Source organism: Convolutriloba macropyga, chromosome 5, assembly GCF_964194025.1.
Source record: "Convolutriloba macropyga chromosome 5, txConMacr16.3, whole genome shotgun sequence".
Lineage (NCBI taxonomy): Eukaryota > Metazoa > Xenacoelomorpha > Acoela > Convolutidae > Convolutriloba > Convolutriloba macropyga.
The window spans coordinates 65,776,423-65,802,323 of record NC_134472.1 but is presented as its reverse complement, the minus strand read 5'-3'; the positions used below and the strand labels follow the sequence as shown (position 1 = coordinate 65,802,323).

General features: G+C 33.4%; 1 protein-coding gene across 1 annotated transcript; it reads right to left on the bottom strand.

Moving 5' to 3' along the window:
- Positions 1-1,984: 1,984 nt before the first annotated feature.
- On the bottom strand, positions 1,985-25,132 carry LOC142340170 (guanine nucleotide-binding protein G(olf) subunit alpha-like). Its single transcript, XM_075390675.1, has 7 exons — positions 24,947-25,132; positions 19,565-19,722; positions 17,045-17,127; positions 12,286-12,316; positions 11,410-11,702; positions 3,487-3,739; positions 1,985-2,453 (listed from the first exon to the last, which is right to left on the bottom strand). The coding sequence occupies exons 1-7, from the start codon at positions 24,979-24,981 to the stop codon at positions 2,107-2,109; spliced, it is 1,200 nt and encodes a 399-aa protein (XP_075246790.1). The 5' UTR covers positions 24,982-25,132; the 3' UTR covers positions 1,985-2,106.
- Between the last annotated feature and the right edge of the window lie 769 nt (positions 25,133-25,901).

Sequence of the window (25,901 nt, the reverse complement as noted above, 5' to 3'; positions counted from 1 at the left end):
TAGTTTGGTTGTGTATTTTTCGTTTTTTTTTTCTGACCGATTGGTTTAAACTTTTGAAACATATTATTGGTGTATCAGCGTAGAATAATGGAAGAAAATCAGTTCTCAAAGTCTGATTTTCTTCCATTATTCTAAACGTATTCTGATCGGTTAATAAAATAATTTCAATTAATCCATAAATCGGTCCTCTGAAACCATAGAAACCTAGTTGTTGAATTAGGGTGCTGTGATCAATTGTGTCAAGTCCTTTAGAAATCTAAATAACAATCTCTAAAAAAGTTTGTTTTCAATCGACAATTTCATGACTCAATTAGTTGTTTCCAGTCAACTGATTCATGTATACTAGCTTTTCTTTGGCTGAATTCCGAACTGATTTTCAAACAAAAGTCTTTAATTCAAAACAAATTTGAACATTCGGTTGAACAGAATTTTTCAAAAACTTTGTTAATGGAGGATACAAACTAATTGGCCTGTAGTGTCCTAGTTCATCAGGATCTCCAGATCTATAGAGAGGTGGAAGCTTTAGGTATGTTAAGAAAATAGTCTATTACATCTCGAACAACCTTCATTAAACAGATTAGCAAGAGTTGTACGAATAACTGGCATCACCAGCTTGAGAAGATTTTGATCTATGCTTTCATGGCCAGATGAAATCCCTTTTCAGCTTTGAAAAGCGTTGGCTACTTCACTCGAATTTATTTTCTAGAAAAGAGTTGGAATGAATGGAACGTAATGAAGCGGCGTAGCCAGTTATCACCAATGTTTGCAAAAGTACAAAAAAACTGTTTAAATAGTTTGGTTGTGTATTTTTTGTTTTTTTTCTGACCGATTGGTTTAAACATTTGAAACATGTTATTGGTGTATCAGCGTAGCTGGCTTTGGAATCAAAAAAATTTTTTTTGTTACGTAATGTTTTCAGAGCTGAATTTTGTACTTCTTAATACTTTGTTTAACTTTTCTGGTGGGATGTTGAAAAAATTTGGAGACGTTTGTTTCTTTCCTTAGTTTTCCTGCATTTTCTATGGTCGAATAGCTGTTGATATCACCCCGCAAAGTCGTGCTTAAATTGGTGGTAGAGTGACCAATTTAAAATTTTTAACGTGGCGCCGAACAGATTGCGTTTTACCGAAAATTGACCAACTTTATGAACGTTTTGGTAAGCAGACTTTTCAGAATTCAGATCAATTGAACATCTGATGGGTATGCGTCGACTGATATAAGAGTCGTTAGAAATTGATGCATATGGTCTGGGACAACAATTCGAGCGCACTTTAGTCTGGAGAATGGTCTCGAACTCGTCTGGACAATGGCCTGGATCTTGTCTGATCAGAGGTCATTTCGGTATGGAAATCGTCTGATCAGAGGCGGTTTCGAGCGCACTTCGAGCGCGCATTGATCTTCGAGCGCACACACGTCTGATCAGAAGTCACTTTGTTTTGGGACGGTCTGATCAGAGGTGACACTTGTCTCGGACGGTCTGTTCAGAGGCAATTTCGAGCGCGACCTCAACCTGGGCATTTTTTGAAACTTCTTATTTTGATTGGAGCAAAACGGTGAGAATATGTCTCGAGATGACAAAATATATAAGACAAACATATATAAGAGAAAAGTGACCACGGTTAAAAGAGCGCTAATAAGAAATAAAACTTCCATCTGGTCCGGCTCCCCAGCCATGGAAGTGTTTAACTGCTGGAAAAGGAGAGCAAAATTAGAGTTGAAGCTTTTGTTTGCCTGCTAAACTAGCGTGACTTCAATTCAAATGTTTCTTTGTGGTCTCCAATGCCTGGATGGTGTCTCTAAAATACGTTACGTATCCCTTTTTTGTATTTATCTCTTATGAATTTCTGTGAATTTTTGGTCGAAAGAACTAAACCGAGATTCGCTCCTTAGCTGCGGCTTATTATGTTGAATTTTTGTCAATTTTATTTTAAAAAACATTAATTTTTGAACCAAAAATTGAATATGAAAATATAAAAGAATGAAATTCAAAGCTTCAGGCAATAAAAATATCAAAATTGACAAATCAGAACGCTATGATTCGTCATTTTATAAACAAATAAATTTGCTGTAGAAATATTAAAAAGTTATTCATATGTATTATACAGTTCAGCCTTTAATTATTTGTGTAACAGTGTTCTTTATCAGCGAATGAATTATTTTCTCTCCAAACTTTTTATCGATAGCTGATGTGAATTTGAAATCCACATCTTTTGGGTCTATTCCCTTTTTCCTGGCTGTTTGGACAAACATGTTCTTGATAAACATTTTGGATTCGAGCACATCGTTGGGTTTGTTAGGGTGGAACTTTTGGAAGTGGTTTTCGAGGGCGTCTTTCGATATTTTTTCCTTGAAAGAGTCCTCCTTGTTAAGGAGAACAATGACTCCTTTTCTGCTAAAGTTGGCCAGGGTTTTCAGGCATTCCATGACGTCACCGAACGTTTCCAAGCTGTCGCCTAGAACAAAAAGTTCAAGCTTTCAAAGTGCTGCTAAAAAACACGCGACTGCCTATTTCGAACTCGGGCAGTTTGTCTTCTTAGATCTTGCAAGATTCTTGCAAGGTATGGTCATCTGGTAGGACTTCTGCAGGGATCTTGCAAGATAACCGTCTTATGGCACGTTTTATCTGTACTCGCGTTACAATCTTTGCTTTAGATGCTTTGTAAGCTTTGGTAACAGTTGGTCAAAAAATACCTGCCGACTGACGAAGTGATGAAATGACTTTGAGCTGAAACTGAGCTCAAAAATGATGAAAAAGTGCTTAATCTGAGCTGAAAAACGTTTGAGAAATCACTCAAATATCACAGATTATCAAATTTCAGCACTTAGTGATTTTCAACGCGTTGCGAGCAAAAATAAGCGTTGAATTATCTATGACACACCAACCCAGGGCCTCATTTATTTTACAGAAAACGACCATTTTAGTGGGAGTTATCTTATTATAAGCAGAGTCTTATAGCCACAGCTCGGATAACATCATGACTAAGATCGTTTAACTCCAAGATCGCACAAGATATTTGTCACAAAAAATCCGTGGAAAAAATGCCCAACTATACCGGTGTCGAGGAATTTTCGCAAAATTTAAGAAAGGCGCGAAAATTTTGCGCTTTTCTTTGATAATTTCAATGCATTTCAGCGATTTTCAGAAAATTTCTTTATAAAACGTTATTTATGAATAAAAATTAAATAATAGAGTATGATTAATGAGTGCTAAAAATCGCTGAACTGCACTCAAATTACTTTGAGCGCATTTCTGACAAAATTTCAACGAAATTCAGTGTACTATTATGTAAGGATTTTGAGCTGCATAATTGAAAATCTCAGCACATTCGGCGTAATTTTTTCAAAATATTGCACAGAAATGGCACTGACGTCTTGACTTGGTAAATAGGAAAAAATCTTGAGCGCCTTTTCAGATTTAGGTCTTTTGTATTTTCCTTTTTAACAAGTAAAGTCGAGTAAGGGAAATTCATTTGAAAGAAAACTTACTTAGCCGATTCTTGCGAGTGTCCTCCTCCATTGGTAGATTGTAGTCAGCCAATGAGGCCACGTATATGAAGTAGTCTACGTCATCAAATGTGGCGAACCAGCTCCTCCTGTCGTCTTTGTTGCCTCTGACGTCAGTGAGGGTGAGAGTCCAGGTCTGTTTTCCAACTGAGACATTGTCGTACTTTCGTCTTTCAGTGTACATAGTCTCCACTCTGCATCTCAGGTAGTCTTCCTCTGTTGGGATGTAGTCTATCTGGATCAAGTAAACATGCAGTTATAATGTTTGAAGGTTGAGAGAGAACAACCTAATGTAAATTGTGCATAAGATAAGCTTGACAAATGATGTACTGGGAGAGAATCTCATGGTTTTTGTCGGATTTTAATACAAACCAAAAAACAACGCGTCTCAATGAGATTAAGATGGGCACCCGAGTAGTAAGATAATAGGGTACTAAGATAGGGGGGTTATCCTTCGAATTAATACGTGTGATAATAGGAGTTATCCGGCTGTTCGACAACTTCTCTTTTGGAAAAATATAAAAATCAACCCCCCGTCCCATCACTAACCATTCGAGCAAACAAAGGCTTGCTACATTACTATCGACGTTTCCAAGACCTAGGTGTGAATGAAACAAATCATCTCTTGTACTATATGCAAAAAGCCACTTCACCAAAAACCAGTTTACCCCTCTCTTGATTCTTCTAAAAGTATTTTAGATTGCACACCTTCACGATCTTTCAGGCCATCCCGGTCGTGAAAAAACATACGCTACAATAACAGAAATATTTTACTTCTCGATTATTAAAACTTGGATCTCAATACTTACACAAGATTGCTTGAATTGCCAAACGAGCAAATCCATGCAAAAACCTCCCCATGGCTCCACAACAGCCATTTTTAAAGGTTTCACCATATTTTAATCACCGTATCTCAATGGACACAAAAAGCCCAATCTCTCCGTCTTCGGATGGAAATTCATATGTCTATGTTATCGTAGACTGCTTCACACATTCTGTCGTCGTTCACCCCTCTCCCAAAAAAGATGCAGCAAATGCACTCACTGTGTTAATTGATCACTGGATTGTCAAATTCGGGATACCCGTTATTTTAGTAACAGATGATGGAAATGATTATATTAACGGAGAATTTACACACTTTGGTTGCACATATAATCTACAATTTAAACCACGAACGCCATACGTGCCATGGTCTAACGGACTTGTTGAGAATAGTAATCGTCATTTAAACACATTTCTTTGCTCAGTTTTAGACTCACAATACGACACATGGTCAAAGAAAGTAAAAACATTTCCTTTTGCATTCAACTCACAAGTCAGAACGAAAATGAATTTATCACCATATGAATTTGTCTTTGGTCAGAAACTACCGTGAGAAACTTCATAACAAAACCAGGAAAGATTGGCAAAAAATTAAAACTTCAAAACTAATAGAAAATGCAGTATAATGGCATACTTTTGTCATACCCTCGGAATTAAATTATTAAAAAAACAACAATAATCCCAAAGCTAGGGATTTTGTCTTTTTGTTCAAGAAACCGTGTTAAAAAACAAAAAACTTGGTAATTGGTATTAAAATTTAAGCGGCTTTAGTTTTAGTTTACCCTCAACAAATCAGAGTTAAGAAACCGATGTTTGACAAAGCGATTTAGGCAAGAGTTACAAAAATATAACGTTATCTCCGATCTTTCCTCGAACAGTTTCTGAACGATGCTGAGGATATTATTCCTTGCTACAAAAACTGTTCAAGCGCTGTTATACTCAAACAAAAAATTATTGACTTGAATACACGAACATAATTTCGAAACGATTAATTACTTTTAGCTGACATCGTTTTTGCACTGGAAACAACTCAAGCTATTTCAATTTTTAATAACTTTTTTTTATTTGATTAGATATTCTTGAAGCTAGCTTTATTTTTAAAATATAAAGTTCAGAAAGACTTCGCCTGCAGAGTTTAAGTAACTTGCAAAAAAATAAGATATCAATTTTCGCAAATAATACATCGCGGATTACGTCAAAATGGGACAGAAGTGTATGGAATTCTGCATTGATTCGGATTAATAAATGCTGCTCTGCTTGAGACGCTAATTGACAATTTTAAATGGTGATGTTTGATGATTAAACGGTAGTTGCATCACTATTCAGTTTTGAAACTAAATCTTCAAATGATGTACTTGGAGAGAATCTCATGATTTTTGTCGGAATTTAATACAAATCAAAAAACAACGCGTCTCAATGAGATTAAGATGGTCACCCGTAAGTTCAAAAGAGCTTGAATCAAATGAGAAATTATTTTTTTAACCGCGGAAAAAACAAAATTAGAATCTGACGTGAGTTAAATTTCTTCAAAATGTTTTGAGAATGTTCTTACACAATGTTAGAAGGTTGAGAGAGAACAGCCTAATGTAGCATAAGATAAGACTGGCATAGCTTGACAAGAAGCTCTACTTGTTCAACGTCCACTTGGCTAGAGAAATAAAACCTTGAGGAAAAAGAAAGAACGTGAGAAGGGATTATAAGAGATGCCCATGTTCGAGAGCTTAAGACCAGTTGGTATAATGGTTAGCACACTAGGGTAGGAGATACTGGTTCGAATCCAGTACTGGTCCATTTTCACAGTAGTTGCACTTGCTTAGACCCCCCTAACTTATAAGAATCCTTCTCAAAAATCCAGTAACGGCAGGTATCAAGTGCAATCCAGTATCGGGCATTACAAGCGTCTACCGGTACCGAATTGAAGCTACTTTCATTATCAGCCGAGAGTTTGTTATCAAACCTTACAAGAAAGAGGCGGCGACTGACAGACCAATTAAAACGACAAAGTGTAACTGAGAATCGTCCATTTTTATTATGTATTAAGATACAAAATTGGAAAATAGCTACAAAAGTGAGGAAATTTACTCAAATATTTGGAACAGGTGGAGGTAATCTGGTATCTGCCAGTAAGAATTTGTCTAAGTGGTAACAAGTATTTTCTGACGATTGTTAACCAACTTTCAAGGGCGCGCGAAGTTGAATAATGGCTAAAAAATTTAGCAAGAAAATGGTAAACTTAAAGGTATAAAACTTTTTTAATTTAGTGGAAATAACAGCGGAAAAAAATATTCTCCGCCAGTGTGAAAAAAGTGAACTTTAAATATAAATATTATACCGATCTAGCTTATCTGCCTGTTGCTTTGTGTTTTTGTGGTCCATCTTGACTTTTCTTGCTAAATCAAATGGAGACAATTTCTCTTTTTGCACGATCTTGAAATACTATTCCGAGATGAGGTTGCCTCAGGGATATATAAGAGTCAACCTGACTTAAGGTTGAAAGCAACCATAGTTTTTTCATTTAAGTCTACGACAAACGGTTTAACAAAGATGCCTTTGCAACTGCAAAGTTTTACCTGCAAAGTGTATAGTCAGTCCCATAATGTTGCAACGCTATCGGACGTTTCGAAGGTCAAAGTTCAATTTTAAAACATGCAGATATTTAGCAAAACACTGCCCATTTGCATGCCCCGGGCTTTTCGAACGTTCGCTTGCGTTGCAACTTTATGGGACTTACTATACTCAAAATAGTTGAAAAATAAAACCAAAACTGAGTAAAGAAAAGAAATTTTGGTGACATAATGGCTGAGTCAAAGCTGGAATTGGTTTTTTTTGTTTGAGGACATTTAAGACTTTTAACTAAATGACCTCGAAAAGATCAGAAACAAAAACAAAACAAAACTCAAGCAAAATTAAAAAAAAAAATAGAGTTTTATTTTTTCAGGGTCCTCAAATAGCTTAAATCACTCAATTTTGCTTGGAGTGATTACTTAAATTAGAAGGAAATAGGATAATTAAAATAAATTTTTAATCGAGTTCAGCTGTCCGACAACGTTTATTACAGACTGTTTTATATATGGGATTATTTTGTCTCTTTCCCTGAACTATTTGGTCTGAGACTTCTTTCCTGTCCTTAATGTCACATTACCTCAGAGTAATGTGTATATGGACTTACAGGCACAGGGGAGGGAGACGCATAATTTGTAAGCCAATCTACACTCAGTACTGATTCATTGCGTTCCAATAATAAGTCGTTAAATCAGTACGATTCTAATAGTTTTCTGGTTTCCAATTATTGTCAGTTAAGTCTCATAATATTGTTTGTAAAATTTGTCTGTGCATGCAGTCTTTGACATTTTCACTGAACATACAAAAATCAGAAAAAATTGAAAAATTCGAAAATTGAAATTTTGAGCATGATAGTAGCGTTTCTTAATTTCCAGGTTATTTCGGATAATACCAGTAAAAGTAGCTGTATTGGGCTCGGTTTTTTTGGGGGTGGGGCGTGAGTTGGGTGGGGTGAGTGGAAAATTTGCTATATGAAAACTTCTTCATTTGAGACTGTTTTCTTGAACAGTTCTGTAGAAAAATCAATTCTGTGATACTAATGACTAATTGTGCGAATTTAATTTTGCTGAGCAGAGTAAATGCTGTTTATTGCTATTTTTTTAACTAATTATTTTTTCGAACCAAATTAGGGGGGGGGGGGGGGGGGGGGGAGGACTATATACCCAAATGTTTTTTTTGCTCAGTCAAATTTGGCCGATCGATATAATCATCGTAGAGAACTATGAGTGGTATCATTAGAAAGCACGTCCGGCGCAGAAAATGGAATTAAAAAGTTTTGCTGGAACTTCGTATTTTACAAGGAGTTATCGAGATTTTAAATTCTGTCAACAGTAGACGAAGTTCCGTTTTTTTTCATATTTTCCGTATTTTTTGACCAAATTTTGCCATTATTCCTAAAATTAGTTTTACTCTGACATGGCTATAAGAGCTTCTGGAAAATAATTTTGCCCGTTTTTTGCAAAAAAAACCTGATAAATTTAAAAATTCATTCTGAAAAAGTTTGTTTAAAAACTGATGTGTTGCGCAAACTTTTAAACTATTAAGTCTTTTTTTGGCAAGCAGCTATATCAATACTGATCTACATCTCAATTATCTTTACAGTACAAAACAATGGGTTTTAATTGGGCTCCGGTTTTTTTTCAAAATATTTAAAATATCTCGGCATTTGTAGTTTTTTATGTTAATTACTGACAAAAATTTCAGATCAGGACTCAAATATTGACAGATAATATCTAGGAAAACTGAGACTCAACGAAGACAATACGGTTTCAGATTTGATCTCATGGTGATTATGGTATTGGGCAGAACTTTTTGTAAAATTTCATGGCTTTCTTTTGTTTGCCATTCATTTGTTATACATTTGTAGTCCAAACACTTAGTATCCCCAATCAAAAATTTTTTTGGTTTTCCTTAAGAGGTATAGATGAGCTTAATCAGTTCTTTCATTTGTTATCAAATATACTTTATGACTTTGAATGTATTCGTTTTAAGAAAATCTCAGTTAAATTTTTACGTTTGCCAATACTTTATCTTAGTTCTCTCAATTTTTGGCGTATAATTACTAAACACAGGCCAAAACACAATTCCTTTAAGCTTTAATGTAATGTTTGTTAATTTTATTTAAAATAAATAATGGTTTCTTGGTTTCGATACTAAAAGTTTTCAAAAAAAAGATTTTTACTTATAATTGCAAATTTAGTTGGTTTATTTTGTTTCAATGTTGAATTGTCACTTATTGACAAGTCCAATTGCAATGCAGGAAACATGATCATCGTTGAAACATTGGAAATTGAACATATTAATAGTTTTGGCAGACTAACTTATGATTTATGGGCTGAGACAGTTCTCTCGCACTTCTTAGTGGATTGTTTTTGCCTGAGTTTGTCATTTTTTTGAACGACATATTCCTGATAACTATTGGTCTCAATTGCGTCTCTATGACATATAATTGAACCTATTAAACGATTTTAGTTTTTGCTATTTGTCTTAATGACTTTCAAAAAAGTTTAAAAAAATTATTCTTCAACTGCCCTCCTTTTGCTCTCATTTTTGTCATCGTGTTACTCAACCTCAATAATAAGGTTTCTCAACTACTTTTATTGATTCAAATATTAATTAATGTGTGCTCATATGTTCTGAGTGATGGCTTCAACCACTTTCGAGTTTTCGATACTGTTCAGTTTTTGGGTTTTATTTTTGTTGTCTTTTCCACGTAGTCTTCTTTATAAGGAAGACGATTTGATATTCAGATGAGAAGCAATAGACGATTTAAATTTTTTTCGGGTTACATCCGATAATCAATTATAGTGCCTTCAGAACTTTGATGTCGGAAAATTGTTTGTGAAGTTTTGAATTCTGCTTGTACTTATTTTTATTATGTGGTTTTGCGACTTATCTTCACTATTAACAGGCGCACTTAGCTTCCTGAGGTGTTGTCATCCCTATTAAAAGATTTTTTTATGTCTGCTAGATTTTTTAAACATATATTATTGTCAAAAACATATTTGAATTTTTCAGCTTTGTGCTTTTTAAAACCATTTTTTGACCAATCTGTAGCTTATTCTCAGTAAACAAGGTCACAACCTATTTCCAGTGAGCTCTAATTAAATCTTTATAACTGTTTAGGTTTCAATCATTCGTTTTTTGGCTGTGATTACTAAGAAATTTTATAAAATTTTTGTGATTTTTCACATATATACATTTAATAGGATTGTTGTTTTCTTTTAAACTTATGGTTTTAACTGCTTCAATGCTTCTTTCTCTCATAGTTTGAACTTTTTCATTTTGCGGTCTCTGTCTTTGTGTAGTCTTATGACGTAAACATGATAATGTTTCATTTGCTTCCTATGGAGATATAAATGAACATATAAGCAATTTCAGCTAAAATTTGATGATTTTAATCACTTTGAAATAATTTTTTTTCAAAATTGGAAACGTATTGTTCAACTGCGCCCCTTTTTGCTCTTTTTTTGTCGACCTGTTACCCGATTGCATTGAGGACAGTCCGATATCTTTTCTAATGAAGTGTAGGATTATTTGTTTTGTTTAGGCTTAATCTGATGCGAGTTTGATTTTACTTTTTTAAAATAGATATCGAGTTTTGGCCGTAATTAATGTTTGTTAGTTGATTTTTATGATTGTCTTTTCTAGTAGTCCTATCAGCCAGTTTCATTGCCCTCGGAAGTGGTATTTTTTCCATTTGTGGTTTGTTGAACGATATGTATTATTTTGCAAGTTTTCTATCGAATATTCGGAACGTAGATTTGACTGGAAAATCTATGCCTGGGTCTCATTGACACAAATTAGAGTTCAAATTTTTTATTGCACTCTGACAGGTCTATAGAATGAAATGAACATAGTATATGACAGTTTTAAAAAGTCAATAGTCTGCATTTACACCGATTCAGTACTGAAACACTCGTTATAGTCACTCCGGCATTCTAGTTTCAAGTTTCTTTCAAATTAAACTGTTCAGCTAATTTCCGTTTTTTAATGTTATCCTGGCCTGGACTGTAAATGACTACATTAATTTTGGATCGAACATGATTGTAGGATCAATTTTAACCCGGAAATAATGTAAAAATTGCGGTCACCGTAATGCGCCCGCATGGTTTTCTCGTTGGATACTGTGAAAGTTGTGTTTTTTTTTATTTTTAGCGTAATTTTTTTTCAACGCACTTAACTTTAAGAGTTGCAATTCTTACATTTCTTCACACTATTCAGCACACTTATTCAAGTTTTGGCAATTTTTAGCGCTGAGACCTCCACCTGGGATCGTCCTAATTGGCAATCATTTGAAAAAATTAGTTTTGGTTTTAACCTAATATATGTTTTCAATGTTTATGTAACCAAAAATTGATGAATAAAACCTATCAAATGGACGTGGGCAGAAAATGGATGATTGAAGTTTGTATACACGAAATATGGACGCCTAAACTATGAAATAGGTTGTATGAAAAGAAAGAAGTTTTCGCCATAAAAATGGAAAGGAGTAAGATTTAGCAAAAAATTGAAATGAACCTTGAGGCAATCCTGAAGTTTCTCCAAGAAGAAAAAGTCAGATTCCTGTTGACAAATAGCGATTCCAGGACTGTTTTTAATAACTATCCACAATTCTGCCAACTGGTCAATTTTGGCATCGTCCAGATTGTCAAAGAAGTCCCTGGACTTGTCAGTGTCTTGTAGATCATAGGCCAGTGTCTGGATCTCCTCTGAGTCGAAGTCAGCACTCTCTGGCAATAGTCGTGTGAATCGGGTGAAACAGGCACGGACGAATTCTTTTATCAGGATTATACTTGCGGCTCTCCCGTTTGCTAAAAGTGACAATTATACATAATTTTTATCAAACCTTTCAATTGAACTCTTTCCTTTTCCTGTTATTATCACCATCAGTAATTGATAATTTATTTATTTTTACAATGATGTATATAAATTGTAATAGCGAGTTCAACCTCTTAATAGTCATTTTAAGTTATACAAAACACAATTATTGGTCTAAAAATACGCGTCAGTTCGCACACAGGCTTATGTGAACAATTATTTTTGTTCATGGGGTAGGGAGGACGATAAGCAGTTTCCATTTGGTACATAAGGCCAGCATCTTGTTGGGTTGCATTGTCTCGATGTGGTGATCTGATTTTGTCGATTCTAATTCAAAATTATTCTCATATTTAAAAAAGAAAATTGGTTATTGATGCTTTTATAATAGGATAACTTTTTGATACGTTTGAAATCATTAAAAAACATTGAATTTGCTAAATTAGGAACTCAATTGTTTGAAATCAATTGACAATATTATTCAATTTTTAGCCTAAGAGGGCTTGACATATCTACTTTTGAAATACAATCGATGACAGACGACAGACAAGTGGTGACAATATGAATGAAGGGACTTACTGAATAGCTCAGCTAAGAACATTCGGTCGAACTAAAACACAAAAAAGGTTATAAAAATGAATGACAACTTTTATGATTAACATAAGTGTGTTCTAATAGATTGACAACACGTGTTGAAAAAGAATCTATGCTTTTGACTTTTTCGATCATGGCAAAAAAGATCTGACCATAAACGGATCTTTTAACCGCATAAGCACACGCAGTTTTTTTGGTACATATTGATAAAAAAATATACCAAAACCGATTCATTTGTCAGATCGATATAATTTGGGGAGAGATACAAAAAATTTTCTTTGGTAAGCCCATAGATAAACATATTGACTAGCAAATTTGTGAAATATTGATTTTCTGAGGAACACATAGAGGTTAAAACTTTCTGCAAGTCGTAATTTCTGGTCTTCTAACGCTCCATTATTATTTATTATTGTTCTGACCCCTCTTAAGGCGAGAGGAACTATATAATAACTATATACTATATACAATTCCGTTGTTTTTATTCATATTTTCCGGGATTTTTAAATTTTCCAAAATTCAGCCTTTTTCAACAAAACAGCACAAAATAAGCTTCTTTAGTCCACTTTGATTAAATTTGCCCGAAATGCACAACCAAACACAACTAATACAATCTTTGTAGACTCAAAAAGCGGCTATACCTACTTCAATTTCAGTTGAGAGTGCTCTGTAATTGAAACTTTGCCGTTTTTTGCTAACTTTACTCGTTGATTATCAAGAAGGGAGCCTTTATTTTTGATTTTTCAACTAACAAATTATCTATATCTATAATATTCCAAATTAAGTGTTTTTAATGGACAACCAATATTAGCAGGGGTAGCTTTATAGCATTCTTGGACTGTTAAAATCCAAAAAAAAAAATTCGGATTGTAGTCAGTCGGTCTATTTTATTTAAAATTGATCCTTTTTATTTTAATTAAAGATGAGAATAATTCAAAAAAAAACTCCGGAGTTAGGTCCCGTTGGTTTTTTTAGCTACTCCAAATACTGCATATAGATTTTTACTTGAAAATTTATAGTCGTTCTGACTTTTAAAAATAATTGATTTTTAAATAAATAATGGCTTATTGAATTTTGTTACTTTTTTATCTTAATTGGGTCAACTTGTAGCTTAGTGTCAGCAAAAAAAGAATGCTCCTTCTTTCCACTGATTCTATAGAAGCATTGCTAATCATAAAGCTATGGGATAATTTAGTTGCCTTCTAATGCTTTTCGTTACTTTGAAATTAAATATTTAAAAGAATGAGCAAATTTTTTAACTTTACAGTTTCTGTTCCTTTTTGTCTAATTGTTAACAAAGCTAATTATCAAGGCTTTTCTGGTGAATTACAAGTTGTTATGTTTAGTTTCAGTTTTATCTGACACTATGTTGACTTTGTTATTATCTTTTGTTTTTCAAAACGGACAAAAGTTTTGATATAACTAATGTTTTTTGTTGTTGTTTGATTGTGCTTTTCATCCTAAATCGCTTTCATAATATTGTTATATTTCATCAACTTTTTGTTCATACATTTTTATTTGAAAAATAATTGAATTTTTGCGTTTTTCTATCTGTTTTTCATTTGGTAGACAATTATGCCAAACTTGTGGATGAGCGGGGTTGGAACATTATGCGCAATCGCACATTACCGAGCATCCTTGTTATTTCTATACTTTTGATATTAACGAAGTATACCATCTGTTATGTTGTTGTTTCATACTATTATACCAAACATGCAAAACAATGAAGTAATATTTTGAATTTAAAACATTTATTTGACATTTGGATTTCTTTTCTCATGGTTTTGTCGTTACAGGAATACAGATAATTAAAACAAATTCGTAGTTTTGATTTTATCATCAAAAATGCTATTGTATATTGAATTTTGATTGAAGAGAAAAAATACTAGCAAGCAGTCTAATCATTAACTGGGGATGATTTTAAACACCTAGATGTAACAGAATATAAAACAAAAATTGTATATTAGGCGGCCCATGTCCAAAGAGGCATATTTTAATTTTTTTTGTTTTTTGAGAAACGAGAGACAAGATTTGGTCCCCACTGTTCACGTTTCATACAGCATTGTGATCAATAAAATATAGTTACGCATATATAGGTGTTTGTATCCTATGGAAAAAACCAGCTTTTTGAAACAGAAATTCAAGAATGATCATAAACCCAATTCCACAATTTTGAGCATGCGAAAAACCTAAAAAAAATTTATTGCCGACGTTGTTTAGGTAATTCATGGAGAACAAATGCCAAGATTGGATGTTTTTTTTAAAAGTTTATGGGTAATAACGAAACCGCTTATTTTCTTCTTAATCCACAATTAGTATCTTGAAGGACCATTTTTGAAATTAATTAGCCATTAGGCTTTCTTTCTTTTTTTAATTAGGTACTCTAACAGTTTGAATTGGTGACGTGGAAATAAGTTAATTATAGTGTGGAACCAAGTGACCTCTGGTGCAGAAAATAGTAACAAACTGTTGTCCCAAATTTTCAAGCTAGCCCCTAAAACATGCAGTGTAAAGAGCGTGTGAATTCTAACTAAAATCGCTTGATTTAAAAACAAGGGACTATCTTCATTCTTACAACATGGGTTGTGAAAATACGTCACCAAATCAAGTATTTATACTCAATTTTTTTCGGAAATTGGCTACATAGTGTATACACTCTTTCTTTTTTATTTATATTTTTTTTATTTTTTAGCCCACACGGAAAGTAAAAAAACTTATTTTGTTGTAAATGTATTCCGTTTTACATACTTTCAACTTCTTTGTTTTTAACGAAATTCAATAACTTTTTAAATGGCTCCTTTTTTCATAATTGCTGCAGAAACCAAGCCTTTTGTTTTCAGCAGACAAAGCAATGCATATGGGTTTAAGTTACTTCTGTTGCTAACGATTAATTACAATGGTCCAAGATAGCTTCGTGGTTATTGCAAATTATGTAAGATACTGCCAGGGGTAATTCCTGTGAATTTTTTATGTTGCTAAATTATAATGACTCCCGAATTTTTGTGTGTTCTATGCTGTTTGTTAATGTCGCACCAAAAAGCATCATATAAACCTTTTGACAGTAAATCATATGGCATGAAATCTTTTTTCCCTTTGTAAAAACTGACTTATATGTTTCTTACTTCAACGTTTGGAAACGAACAGCTAAAAATGAAACATGCAATATACTTATTTTCTCACTAATGATACTATTTGATTTGTATGATATGGGTTCATCTTTGGATTATTTAGTAAAATATACATGTTTGAATTGGAAAACAAAGAAATATATAAATAATTTTATTTTTCAAAAAGAAGTTTTAAGTTTCTATCTGAACGGAACTTATAAGTCAAACTCGTCAAATAAAGGATGAACTAGCTTGCTTGCTTCCTCAATTAGAAAGTTAAAATAAAAATATTTGCATCAATAAAAAGTTAAAAAGTTAGTTTTAAATATGTCCTTGAATATAATTTAATTTTAAACAAATTTATCCATGTTCAACTATTAGATCTATTGAAGTGACGAACTGAAACAAAATATTTGAGCTAATTCTCAGTAAAAGTTTAATAGTTCATGTAAATTGAAATTTTAAACGAGGTTTCCGAAATTATAATTCTAAATATGCACTAATTTTCAAAAGACACTAATTTTCAAGTAGAAAAAAAATTGTGTATTTTTTTAAATTTTTGACCAGAACATTATACGTTATAAGATTTTAATGAAATAATGTCACGTGCCTGAAAGAACGTCTTTGTGCAAATGTTTTTCTATATATCACTTTACTCCGGTCGCGAAGAGCTCACAACTCGCTCGAGTAAGAAAACTACAAAATTGGGATTGTAATTTGATTATTCTGTTTCGGCCCCGCAGTGTTTTTATGGCCCCCAATTTATATGTTGTTATATAGAACGTTACTATGTAAGAAAAAGGCACGTGCGCTTGGGGGTCATAAAAGATTTATCCTCACTAAGCTGGGATGGGGGGCAAAACAGAAGAGATTCAAAATTTTGCCAGTTTTTTCCTCAACAGTTTTTAACAAATAAAAACAAAAATCAAAGCAAACAACTTATAAATAGTATTGTAAATTTCACTCTCACAATTAGACAATTTTTCCACGAGAAAACAATTGAAAAGACAATTTCCAGATATCCACTCAGGCATGTAACGTCTCAAAAACAAATCTTGCTTTTTGAATTGGATTTTATGTTGAAGCATTTTTGTGGGGAAAATTTTTTACTACTGATTGAAATACGTACAAATTGCGGAGTAATGAAGTGGCTAGGTAAAATTTTTAGATCTATTTTGTTTCGGCCCCCCAGCTTAAAGGGCATATAAATTTTTTGCCCCCAACTGGCCGCTGGTGCTATTTTTTACATAGTAAGCTGCTATATAACAAAATATAAATTGTAATTGAGGGGCATAAAACACATAGGTGGGAATTAAAGAATTGATACAAGGTAGAATTGTACGAATAGGAAGTTGAAACACTTCGAATATTCTGTCAACTTATTTGACGAAACATTATATCTTCTAACTGTATCTGGCTTAGATTTCGGATGTTTTCTGCCCCCTTGAGCTCAATTTTTTTTTAAAGATAGCGGTAGATGTCGACGGTAACTGGTTTGTAGTCAGAAACTGTTAACCCAAATTGTTGTAATTGCAGTGCTGGATTTCGCTGACAATGAGCGCGTATTTTATGTAATATAATACATTTCATTATGTAATATAATATATTATATTATGCAATGAGTGCTCTATGGAAGTTACCTGTTTGAAAATGGTGCTTTTTCCACTGCCAGCAGTGCCTAAGAGCATGAAGTTGAGGGTGTTTGCATTCGGTTTCAAAGACACTGAAACAAAAAGGACAGATTCAATGTATAATTTTTTTAAACTTGGGTATCGAGACTGTTTGTTGTTTTGTTTTCTTTTCTTGGGACAAGATACATCGAACAGCAATTGGTTAAATGATAAAAAGTGTTATCAAGATTTGTCCATATTTTGTCCAACGCTGTCAAGAATTCTTCTCTGTTTGTCTTGATAAGATCTTACCAAGATTTACCATAAAAAGTCGGTGTTCCAAATTGCATGTCAACATGTTTCAAGTTTTGCACGATATGCCAAAGTCATATCTCATCAAGGTGTATCAAGCTCATCATTTCTTATCAAGGTGTATCAAGCTCATCATTTCTTATCAAGGTGTATCAAGCTCATCATTTCTTATCAAGGTGTATCAAGCTCATCATTTCTTATCAAGGTGTATCAAGCGCATCATTTCTTATCAAGGTGTATCAAGCGCATCATTTCTTATCAAGGTGTATCAAGCGCATCATTTCTTATCAAGGTGTATCAAGCTCATCATTTCTTATCAAGGTGTATCAAGCTCATCATTTCTTATCAAGGTGTATCACGCTCATCATTTCTTATCAAGGTGTATCAAGCGCATCATTTCTTATCAAGGTGTATCAAGCGCATCATTTCTTATCAAGGTGTATCAAGCGCATCATTTCTTATCAAGGTGTATCAAGCTCATCATTTCTTATCAAGGTGTATCAAGCTCATCATTTCTTATCAAGGTGTATCAAGCTCATCATTTCTTATCAAGGTGTATCAAGCGCATCATTTCTTATCAAGGTGTATCAAGCTCATCATTTCTTATCAAGGTGTATCAAATTCATCATTTCTTATCAAGGTGTATCAAGCTCATCATTTCTTATCAAGGTGTATCAACCTCATCATTTCTTATCAAGGTGTATCAAGCTCATCATTTCTTATCAAGGTGTATCAAGCTCATCATTTCTTATCAAGGTGTATCAAGCTCATCATTTCTTATCAAGGTGTATCAAGCTCATCATTTCTTATCAAGGTATATCAAGCGCATCATTTCTTATCAAGGTGTATCAAGCTCATCATTTCTTATCAAGGTGTATCAAGCTCATCATTTCTTATCAAGGTGTATCAAGCTCATCATTTCTTATCAAAGTGTATCAAGCTCATCATTTCTCATCAAGGTGTATCAAGCTCATCCTTTCTTATCAAGGTGTATCAAGCTCATCATTTCTTATCAAGGTGTATCAAGTTCATCATTTCTTATCAAGGTGTATCAAGCTCATCCTTTCTTATCAAGGTGTATCAAGCGCATCATTTCTTATCAAGGTGTATCAAGCTCATCATTTCTTATCAAAGTGTATCAAGCTCATCATTTCTTATCAAGGTGTATCAAGCTCATCCTTTCTTATCAAGGTGTATCAAGCGCATCATTTCTTATCAAGGTGTATCAAGCTCATCATTTCTTATCAAGGTGTATCAAGCTCATCATTTCTTATCAAAGTGTATCAAGCTCATCATTTCTTATCAAGGTGTATCAAGCTCATCCTTTCTTATCAAGGTGTATCAAGCGCATCATTTCTTATCAAGGTGTATCAAGCTCATCATTTCTTATCAAGGTGTATCAAGCTCATCATTTCTTATCAAGGTGTATCAAGCTCATCATTTCTTATCAAAGTGTATCAAGCTCATCATTTCTTATCAAGGTGTATCAAGCTCATCCTTTCTTATCAAGGTGTATCAAGCTCATCATTTCTTATCAAGGTGTATCAAGCTTCAATTTACTGGGTACACATAACAGTACGGCCCCAAGGTTGAAAATCCATCCCAACATGCGAATCTTAACTGTTTCATATTTGAAACAGCAGCCTCTAATTAGGTTTTGCCGTGTGATCGAATATACCTCCTATTAGGCTTTAGTGTTATATTTGAGTTAGACATAAATATATGATCACATCATAAGCATAGGCATCAATTTTAAGAACCGTTCTTTTATGGAAAAAAAATTTCGACTGTTCGGCTTTTTGCGCTCTACATTGAACTTTAAACGTAAGAAAATTCTCGGTGTGTTTGGTTATAGTTAGACAAATGCTACGAAAGCTCTTACAATTTTTCTTCGGTAATTTCGGTTGTGTTCGATTTTAAACGTATAATAAACTCCTTTGTATGTTCGGTCTTGTAGATTCGGGATGGTCGGTTCTAAACCACCGAAAATTGCAAGAAAATGACTTATCTGCTTGATTTCTCGTGATCATAACAAGCGAGTGTGAGTTAATAAACTGAATTCCTATCAATGTCCAAGAAGTCTGTTAAAATTTCAACTTCAAAAAACAAAAGAGGTTATAACTTTTATAAATGATTTATATAATATGAAATAGGGGGGGGGATATAATGTCGGGGGTGATAACATTTTTCCAGATGTTCTCAGAAGGCGAATGAGAGCTGGATGGTTATATAACATACGTGCTCTGTTCTGGTTTTGACTGGTAGATTCTGTGCTGGCCGAGGGGTGGTCGGGTGCATCGTAACCTGTGTGGGGGGAAGCGACCTGGCTTTTCTTGTGTCTGGCTTGTTGCCGGGTTGCTTCGGGGCTGATAGCCTCCACGTCACCACCACAACACCTACAATGTATGAAATTTTTGAAGACGTTACTGGACTCTAAGAATTGCTTTAAGTACGCTTAGAAGGATTCAAAAATAAAAGAATATAGAATTAGAGTTCCAAAGAAAATTTGGAATATATCTCATAATGACTTCGCATATTATTATAACCTACAAAAACCTACATACCTACAATGCACAGAAGTGATAGATGCGGTTTTTCTGATCCCAGCCACCCAGTTTAGACTTCAGTACCTCACCACCCCCCCCCCCCCCCCCAAAAAAAAAGTTACCATAAATGCATTGAATTTTGTTGTATCAAAAAACAAAACAATCAACTTGATTGGTGAAAAAAAGTGTTAAAAAATGCGCGTATAACTAAATTTAACTTTTTAAGTCATGTTAGAAACTAACTTTTTGTTGATTACTTACTATTGTTCTAGACTAAAAAGACCTATTAGAACCGCCGGACCATATGTCCAGAGTTCTTGGTTGCAATTCTCTTTATTGAAAATTTTATTCAATTATACAATTGAGTCGAATTCCTTTTAATTGAGTCGAATGATACTAAATTACTTAACACCTAAACATAAGTATAACGTCTATCTAAGATATTGACATTGCAATTGTTTTATGAAACAATTTTCTGTGCCTGAAGGCTATAGACGAAGCATATCATTGTACATTTCCAATGATATTTGATAACAGAGATCTACCTCGGACAAGAAACAGCTGGTCCAAAACTACCAGTTTTTGTACTTCTTTGAACTCTCGATAGAGACAATGACCACATCAAAAAAAATCCACTCGATACATTTCAAAGGTCACAACGGTTTGCTTTATAAAGATTATGCCTTATTGAAAAAGCGTAATATTTTTTCAAAAAAATTATTTGGAAAAATGGAAACTCATTATTTGTTCCCTAGTTTGATACAAATATTATGACTGTTTCAAACGAGAATTTTCCTAACTTGTGTGCTTTTGTTTTGAAGTACTTATTAAGATTTTTTCACAAATTCGTCTGTTTCCAGTTTCGTTTCAAAGTCAAAATAAAATGAATTTCAGAGATTATAACAAACTTATTCCATTTTTGTAATTAGCCTGCAAAAATTTTACAGAACCAAAACAAAAAAGGAAATTATATTTTTTACTACTATGAAAAAGAAACTGCTGACTAGTTGTTAAGGTGATCCAATGCAGCCTCAGTCAAAAATTATTGTACATTTTTGTAATTAGTTATAAAAATTTTCAATTATTTTCACAAAAAAATGCTAAATTCGATCATTATTTTATAAAGATTTGCAAATTTCTTCCATTTACTTATAAAATGGTTGACAATTTTTAGCAAAATATATAAGCAGTTTGTAAACTATTATTTAAAGTTACCATTTGTTGATTTCTTCAAAAAAACTGCCAGAAATCTGCAAAATTTAAAAAATGGCCCCTGACTGCGAGCAAGTCTGGTTCCATAAATTTGGAATCAATGGGAGATAAAAGCCACTCTCTATTCAAACCAATCTTCTTAAAAAGTGTTGAGTGAATGGAAGTAGTAAATTGAATTCCTCTGAAGCTAAAATATATCAACTGTAATGCATCTTCAGCAAAATATCAATTTAAAATAAGTGTTCGTAATAAATATCAATAAGATCTTTGTGTGTTTGTACATACACACACACACACACACACACACATATATATATATATATATATAAATATGTACATAGATACATACATACATCCATATATATATATATATATATATATATATATATATATATATATATATATCTTTTGTGTAGACGATTATTTGTGTGTGTGCGTGTGTGTTTGGGTGGGTCTGTCCGTTTGTTCCTGAAACTTAGAGTTTTTCGTTAAAAAGTGTCTAATACAACAGTACTTCTGTGAACACACCTCTCACAACACTTTTCGTAACTCCTAGTGTACACTCAGACAAATGCTCATAAATTTTATTAATCACTGTATGTTAGACTTTTTGCCTGTCACTTTTTTTAGATGTTTATAAAAATTATATTAATTTCAATAAACTTAAAAAGTCATATGTAAATTTGGATTTGGTTTTGACTATGGCGCTCATAAGATAATGCATATTTAGGTCAGATTCGATTCTTGTTTTAGCAAAAATGAAAGATTGAAAATAGTAACAAAACTTTCTTTGTTTTATTTCTGAAAAACTACTGCAGCGCACTACAAGAGATTTAAATCTTGTGGACTTTTATTAAATTTATGCTTGCCCAGAAACTAGTTTTGGCGAGCAGCATAAGAGAAAAATCCATTTTAATAAACCACTCTCGGTTTGTGTATAAGTTTGAAATTGAGTATATAAATAATGAAAAGTAATCAAAGTCAAATAATTATTGGTTAAAATTTTTGTTTGTCTTGTCGTGTTTTTCATTAGTAAAAGCTGGTGTCATTAAATAAACAACAGAAGTGCTAAAAATCATAATAAAAACGAAAAAGCTTTGAGCCAATCATGGGACGCTGCCAAAGGAATTTTAAACGGTCAACAATGAACTGTTGCCGAAAACAACTTTATACAAAAAGGGTTCACATATAAAAATGTAAACATATAATTTCGTAAGACTATAAACAATTGGCAGTCAACGGTGGACGTGGATTTGCACGCATCGCATCGGCTCGTAGAGGCTAAAAAGACGATGGGACTTTTTCTTAAAATTTCACTTAGATAAATCGGTTAACTGGTCTCATCTTAAACTTGAACATTCAGATTGTAACAATGTAAAAGTTAAATGACTAACTTGTAAACACTTGCAAATTTTTGCCAGAAAACTTTTAAAACGATACTTTCAAGTAATTACAAGTCAACCATTCAGTCTCCAACCAGTTATTGAAAAGCAGCAAATGAAAAAAAATGGAAAAAAATGCGCTGTGGGACATTAGAACAACTTTGCATCCCGGTAAGGGAACTTAGCAAAGGAACTAAAAAAACGAATATTTACCAAACATTTGTTTCGACCTAATTGTTGGTTGAGGAACTATATACTCAACTAGTTTTTTTGTTCAGTCAATTTTCGCCGCGAACAGAGTTGTGAGTGGTATCATTAGAAACCTTCGAAGAAATTATCAACGTAAAAACAATTTTGCAAAGAATAGCATAGTTTCCGATGTTTTGTTCCCATGTTCCGTAATGCTGGCTCATTTTTAGACAAATTTTGTTAAAAACAAGAAAAAATTTTCAGCAATAACGCTATTGACTTTAAGTGTAAAGATAAAACAGATTTGCTTGATTATTTGAACTCACTATTTTGGTTAACTTTTTGGCAAAATGTTTGGAAACCCTGTTTTTTATCAGTTTTTTCATTTAAAAATGGCATGCTTTTTTATCCCACTTTGTTCGAATTTACCGGTAGCAAAGGAAAAAACTGCTGACACACTATTCGTAATTTTACATGAGAGCTATTTTGACTTCCGCTTTTTAGGAAAACGTTCCGAAACTAACAGTTTTCCGGCAGTCTGCTAGTCTTTCTAAATATTGAATAAAAACCATCATCTGTTTTTGATATGGTAGGATCGTTTTGTTAAGTCATCTATTACACAACTGTTTGGAACATTTACGTTTTTTAATAGCTACGCGGCGAAATCAAGTGTCTCATTGTGTATATTGTACGATGATTTGGTCTCATCGTGGATCCTTTCAATGCAAAATGATTCGGTGTGTATTGGGGCGCTGTCCTTTCTTAATGGTTATTGCATTTTTTTCATCATATTTTAAAAAATATGTTAAATTTAGAAGATCAAACATTGAGAGGTCCCATTGATTTTCAAATGATGCACATTTTGAATTTTATTTTTTTCAACTTGTAGGTATGTCTTAAAAAGAGAGCCCATCTAATTTCGAGAACAGTAAATGTTTAAAGCAAAATTTAATTGAATACCGGCTTAATGATTCTGATAATATGAATTTTTAGACTTTTTTTGATAGACATTTGTCTGTAATTTTGATTCCTATTTGGTTTCTGATGGTTCTTGTTTGTGGTACAATCTTAGTGATGACAAATCTCAATGATTTTCTTAGGAGATTTAAGTTGGAAGTAAAAGTGAGCATAATTAAATCCTTCAGTTGACAGTTGATGGTTTCAACGATTTCAAATTTATATTTTCAAAACCCACACCAAGGTTAATTTGATTTTCTCACTTTTTCTTTTCCTTTTTGTCAACGGATCACTTAGTGTCTCATGTAGCGTGTATTTCTAATAGTTTGTCTTTCATTGGATGCTTTCCTGACATTTGTGCTGATTGTTCTTTGAAAAACAAGATAAGCTTTCAAGAATGGTCAAAATTTTTGTTGTCATTTTACATTGCGTCTATATCGGTCAGCTTTACTGATTTCAATTGGTTGCTCTAGTGAATGTAAATAATCTTTTTGGTTAGATACTTAAACCTTTTACTGGCATCAAAACTTTACGTTTTTGTAGTTTTGAGATTTTAAATAAATGTTGCCTGTATTTTTTGTTTCCTTGTTGTGTTATGACGCTGCGTTATGACAGATGATGTCGGCTTCTCAAGCAGTTACATGTGTAATCTTCTAGTTTCTTAGCTGAAAGCTGATGGTTGTCATGATTTTTGAAGTTTGGTTTACAAAATCATTGGTGTTTTGAGTTGTAATTTTTTTTATCGACCTGTTATTTAGTCTCGTTAATAGTTTTAGTTCAGGATTTTTGTGATGCAACTTTGATTTTACCACTAAACGCTTTCTTGGAAGAAAAAGATAGAGTTTTGTTTCTAATTAATGTTTAGTTTAAATAATGGGAGAACTGATACCCTCTGCACAAAACAGATGACCATCAATTAGTCGTTTGTTAAGTTCTAATGGTTTTTAAATCTTTGGTTTACGACAGTTTTTGCACTCATACACCAATTGTTTGCATTCTGTGAGTTTTTGAATATTTCCTATCTATTCCTCATTTGGTATTGAATAAAATCAAAATGCGGATGAGCGAGTTTGGAACAATATGTGCAAACGCATATTACTCAGCCTCCTTGTTTCTTCACAATTTTGCTGTAAACGCAATGAATGCAGTAAAAACGTTGAAGTTATGCAATATAAAATCTAAAAAACGGCACATTTTTGTGTTCATCGCGCTTCAAGCGTGTGCTACATAACTTAAACGCATTCAGCGCTATTTTTTACATAATTTGTGGGTTTTTGGGAAAAGAAACCTCGACCCAGGAAATCTCAAAAGTCCATTGTTAGAAAAATACTTACAGGAAGACTCTGAACTTGTTCATAATGCTACACATAACAACGAACTGAATCTTTATCTCAACAATATCAACTACATTTGAATAATAATAGCAATAATAATAATAATAATACTAAGAGAAAGAATGTAACTATCAATATTCACTCCTTATACCATGCAGCTTAAACAGTGATTCGAAGTTCAAATTGAATTTCAAAACTAGGTGACATATTTCTGTAAACATTTATGTTTGTTTGTCAACACGAGAAGTGAACCTCACTCATTAATTACATAGTTGTTTTTCAAATTAATTTGCAAATATTAATCTACGTCAAAAGAGTTTTGACAAGCAAAGGCAGATGGCGATTCAAGGATTGTTTTGTCACAAATTCAATGCCAATGGGAGATGATTTATAACAAGAGTATATGAAATTTTATCTCTTACAAAGCTGCTGATTTTGGTCTAATAATGATGCAAAAATTTTGTTGGGAAAAACTCGCGCGTAAAAATCACTTTCAAAATCAAACTCAAAATCAAACTCGCAAGAAAATCAAAAATCAAATCATATAAATGCATACACACTATACAGGCATATATAAAGCATACACACACACACACACGCACACACACACACATGCACACACAGACACACACACAGGCACACACACAGACACACACACACAGACACACACATACACACAGACACGCACACACACAGAGAGAGAGAGAGAGAGAGAGAGAGAGAGACACACAGACACAGACGCACACACACACACACACCCACACACACAGAGACACACACACACAGACGCGCGCGCACACACACACACACACACACACACACACAGACACACACACACAGACGCACACACACACACACAGAGACACACACACATACACACACACACGCACACACACACGCACACTCAGAGACAGACACACAGACACACACAGACACACACAGACACACATAGACG

What these genes read in the sequence shown, in the direction of transcription:
- LOC142340170 (XM_075390675.1), bottom strand. Translation starts at nt 24,981, where the DNA reads ATGTGTAGCATTATGAACAAGTTCAGAGTCTTCCT. An exon ending in TCAAAACCAGAACAGAGCAC is followed by an intron (nt 17,128 to 19,564) that starts GTATGTTATATA and finishes TTTTTGTTTCAG; the next exon opens with TGTCTTTGAAACCGAATGCA. An exon ending in GTTCTTAGCTGAGCTATTCA is followed by an intron (nt 11,703 to 12,285) that starts GTAAGTCCCTTC and finishes TGTCACTTTTAG; the next exon opens with CAAACGGGAGAGCCGCAAGT.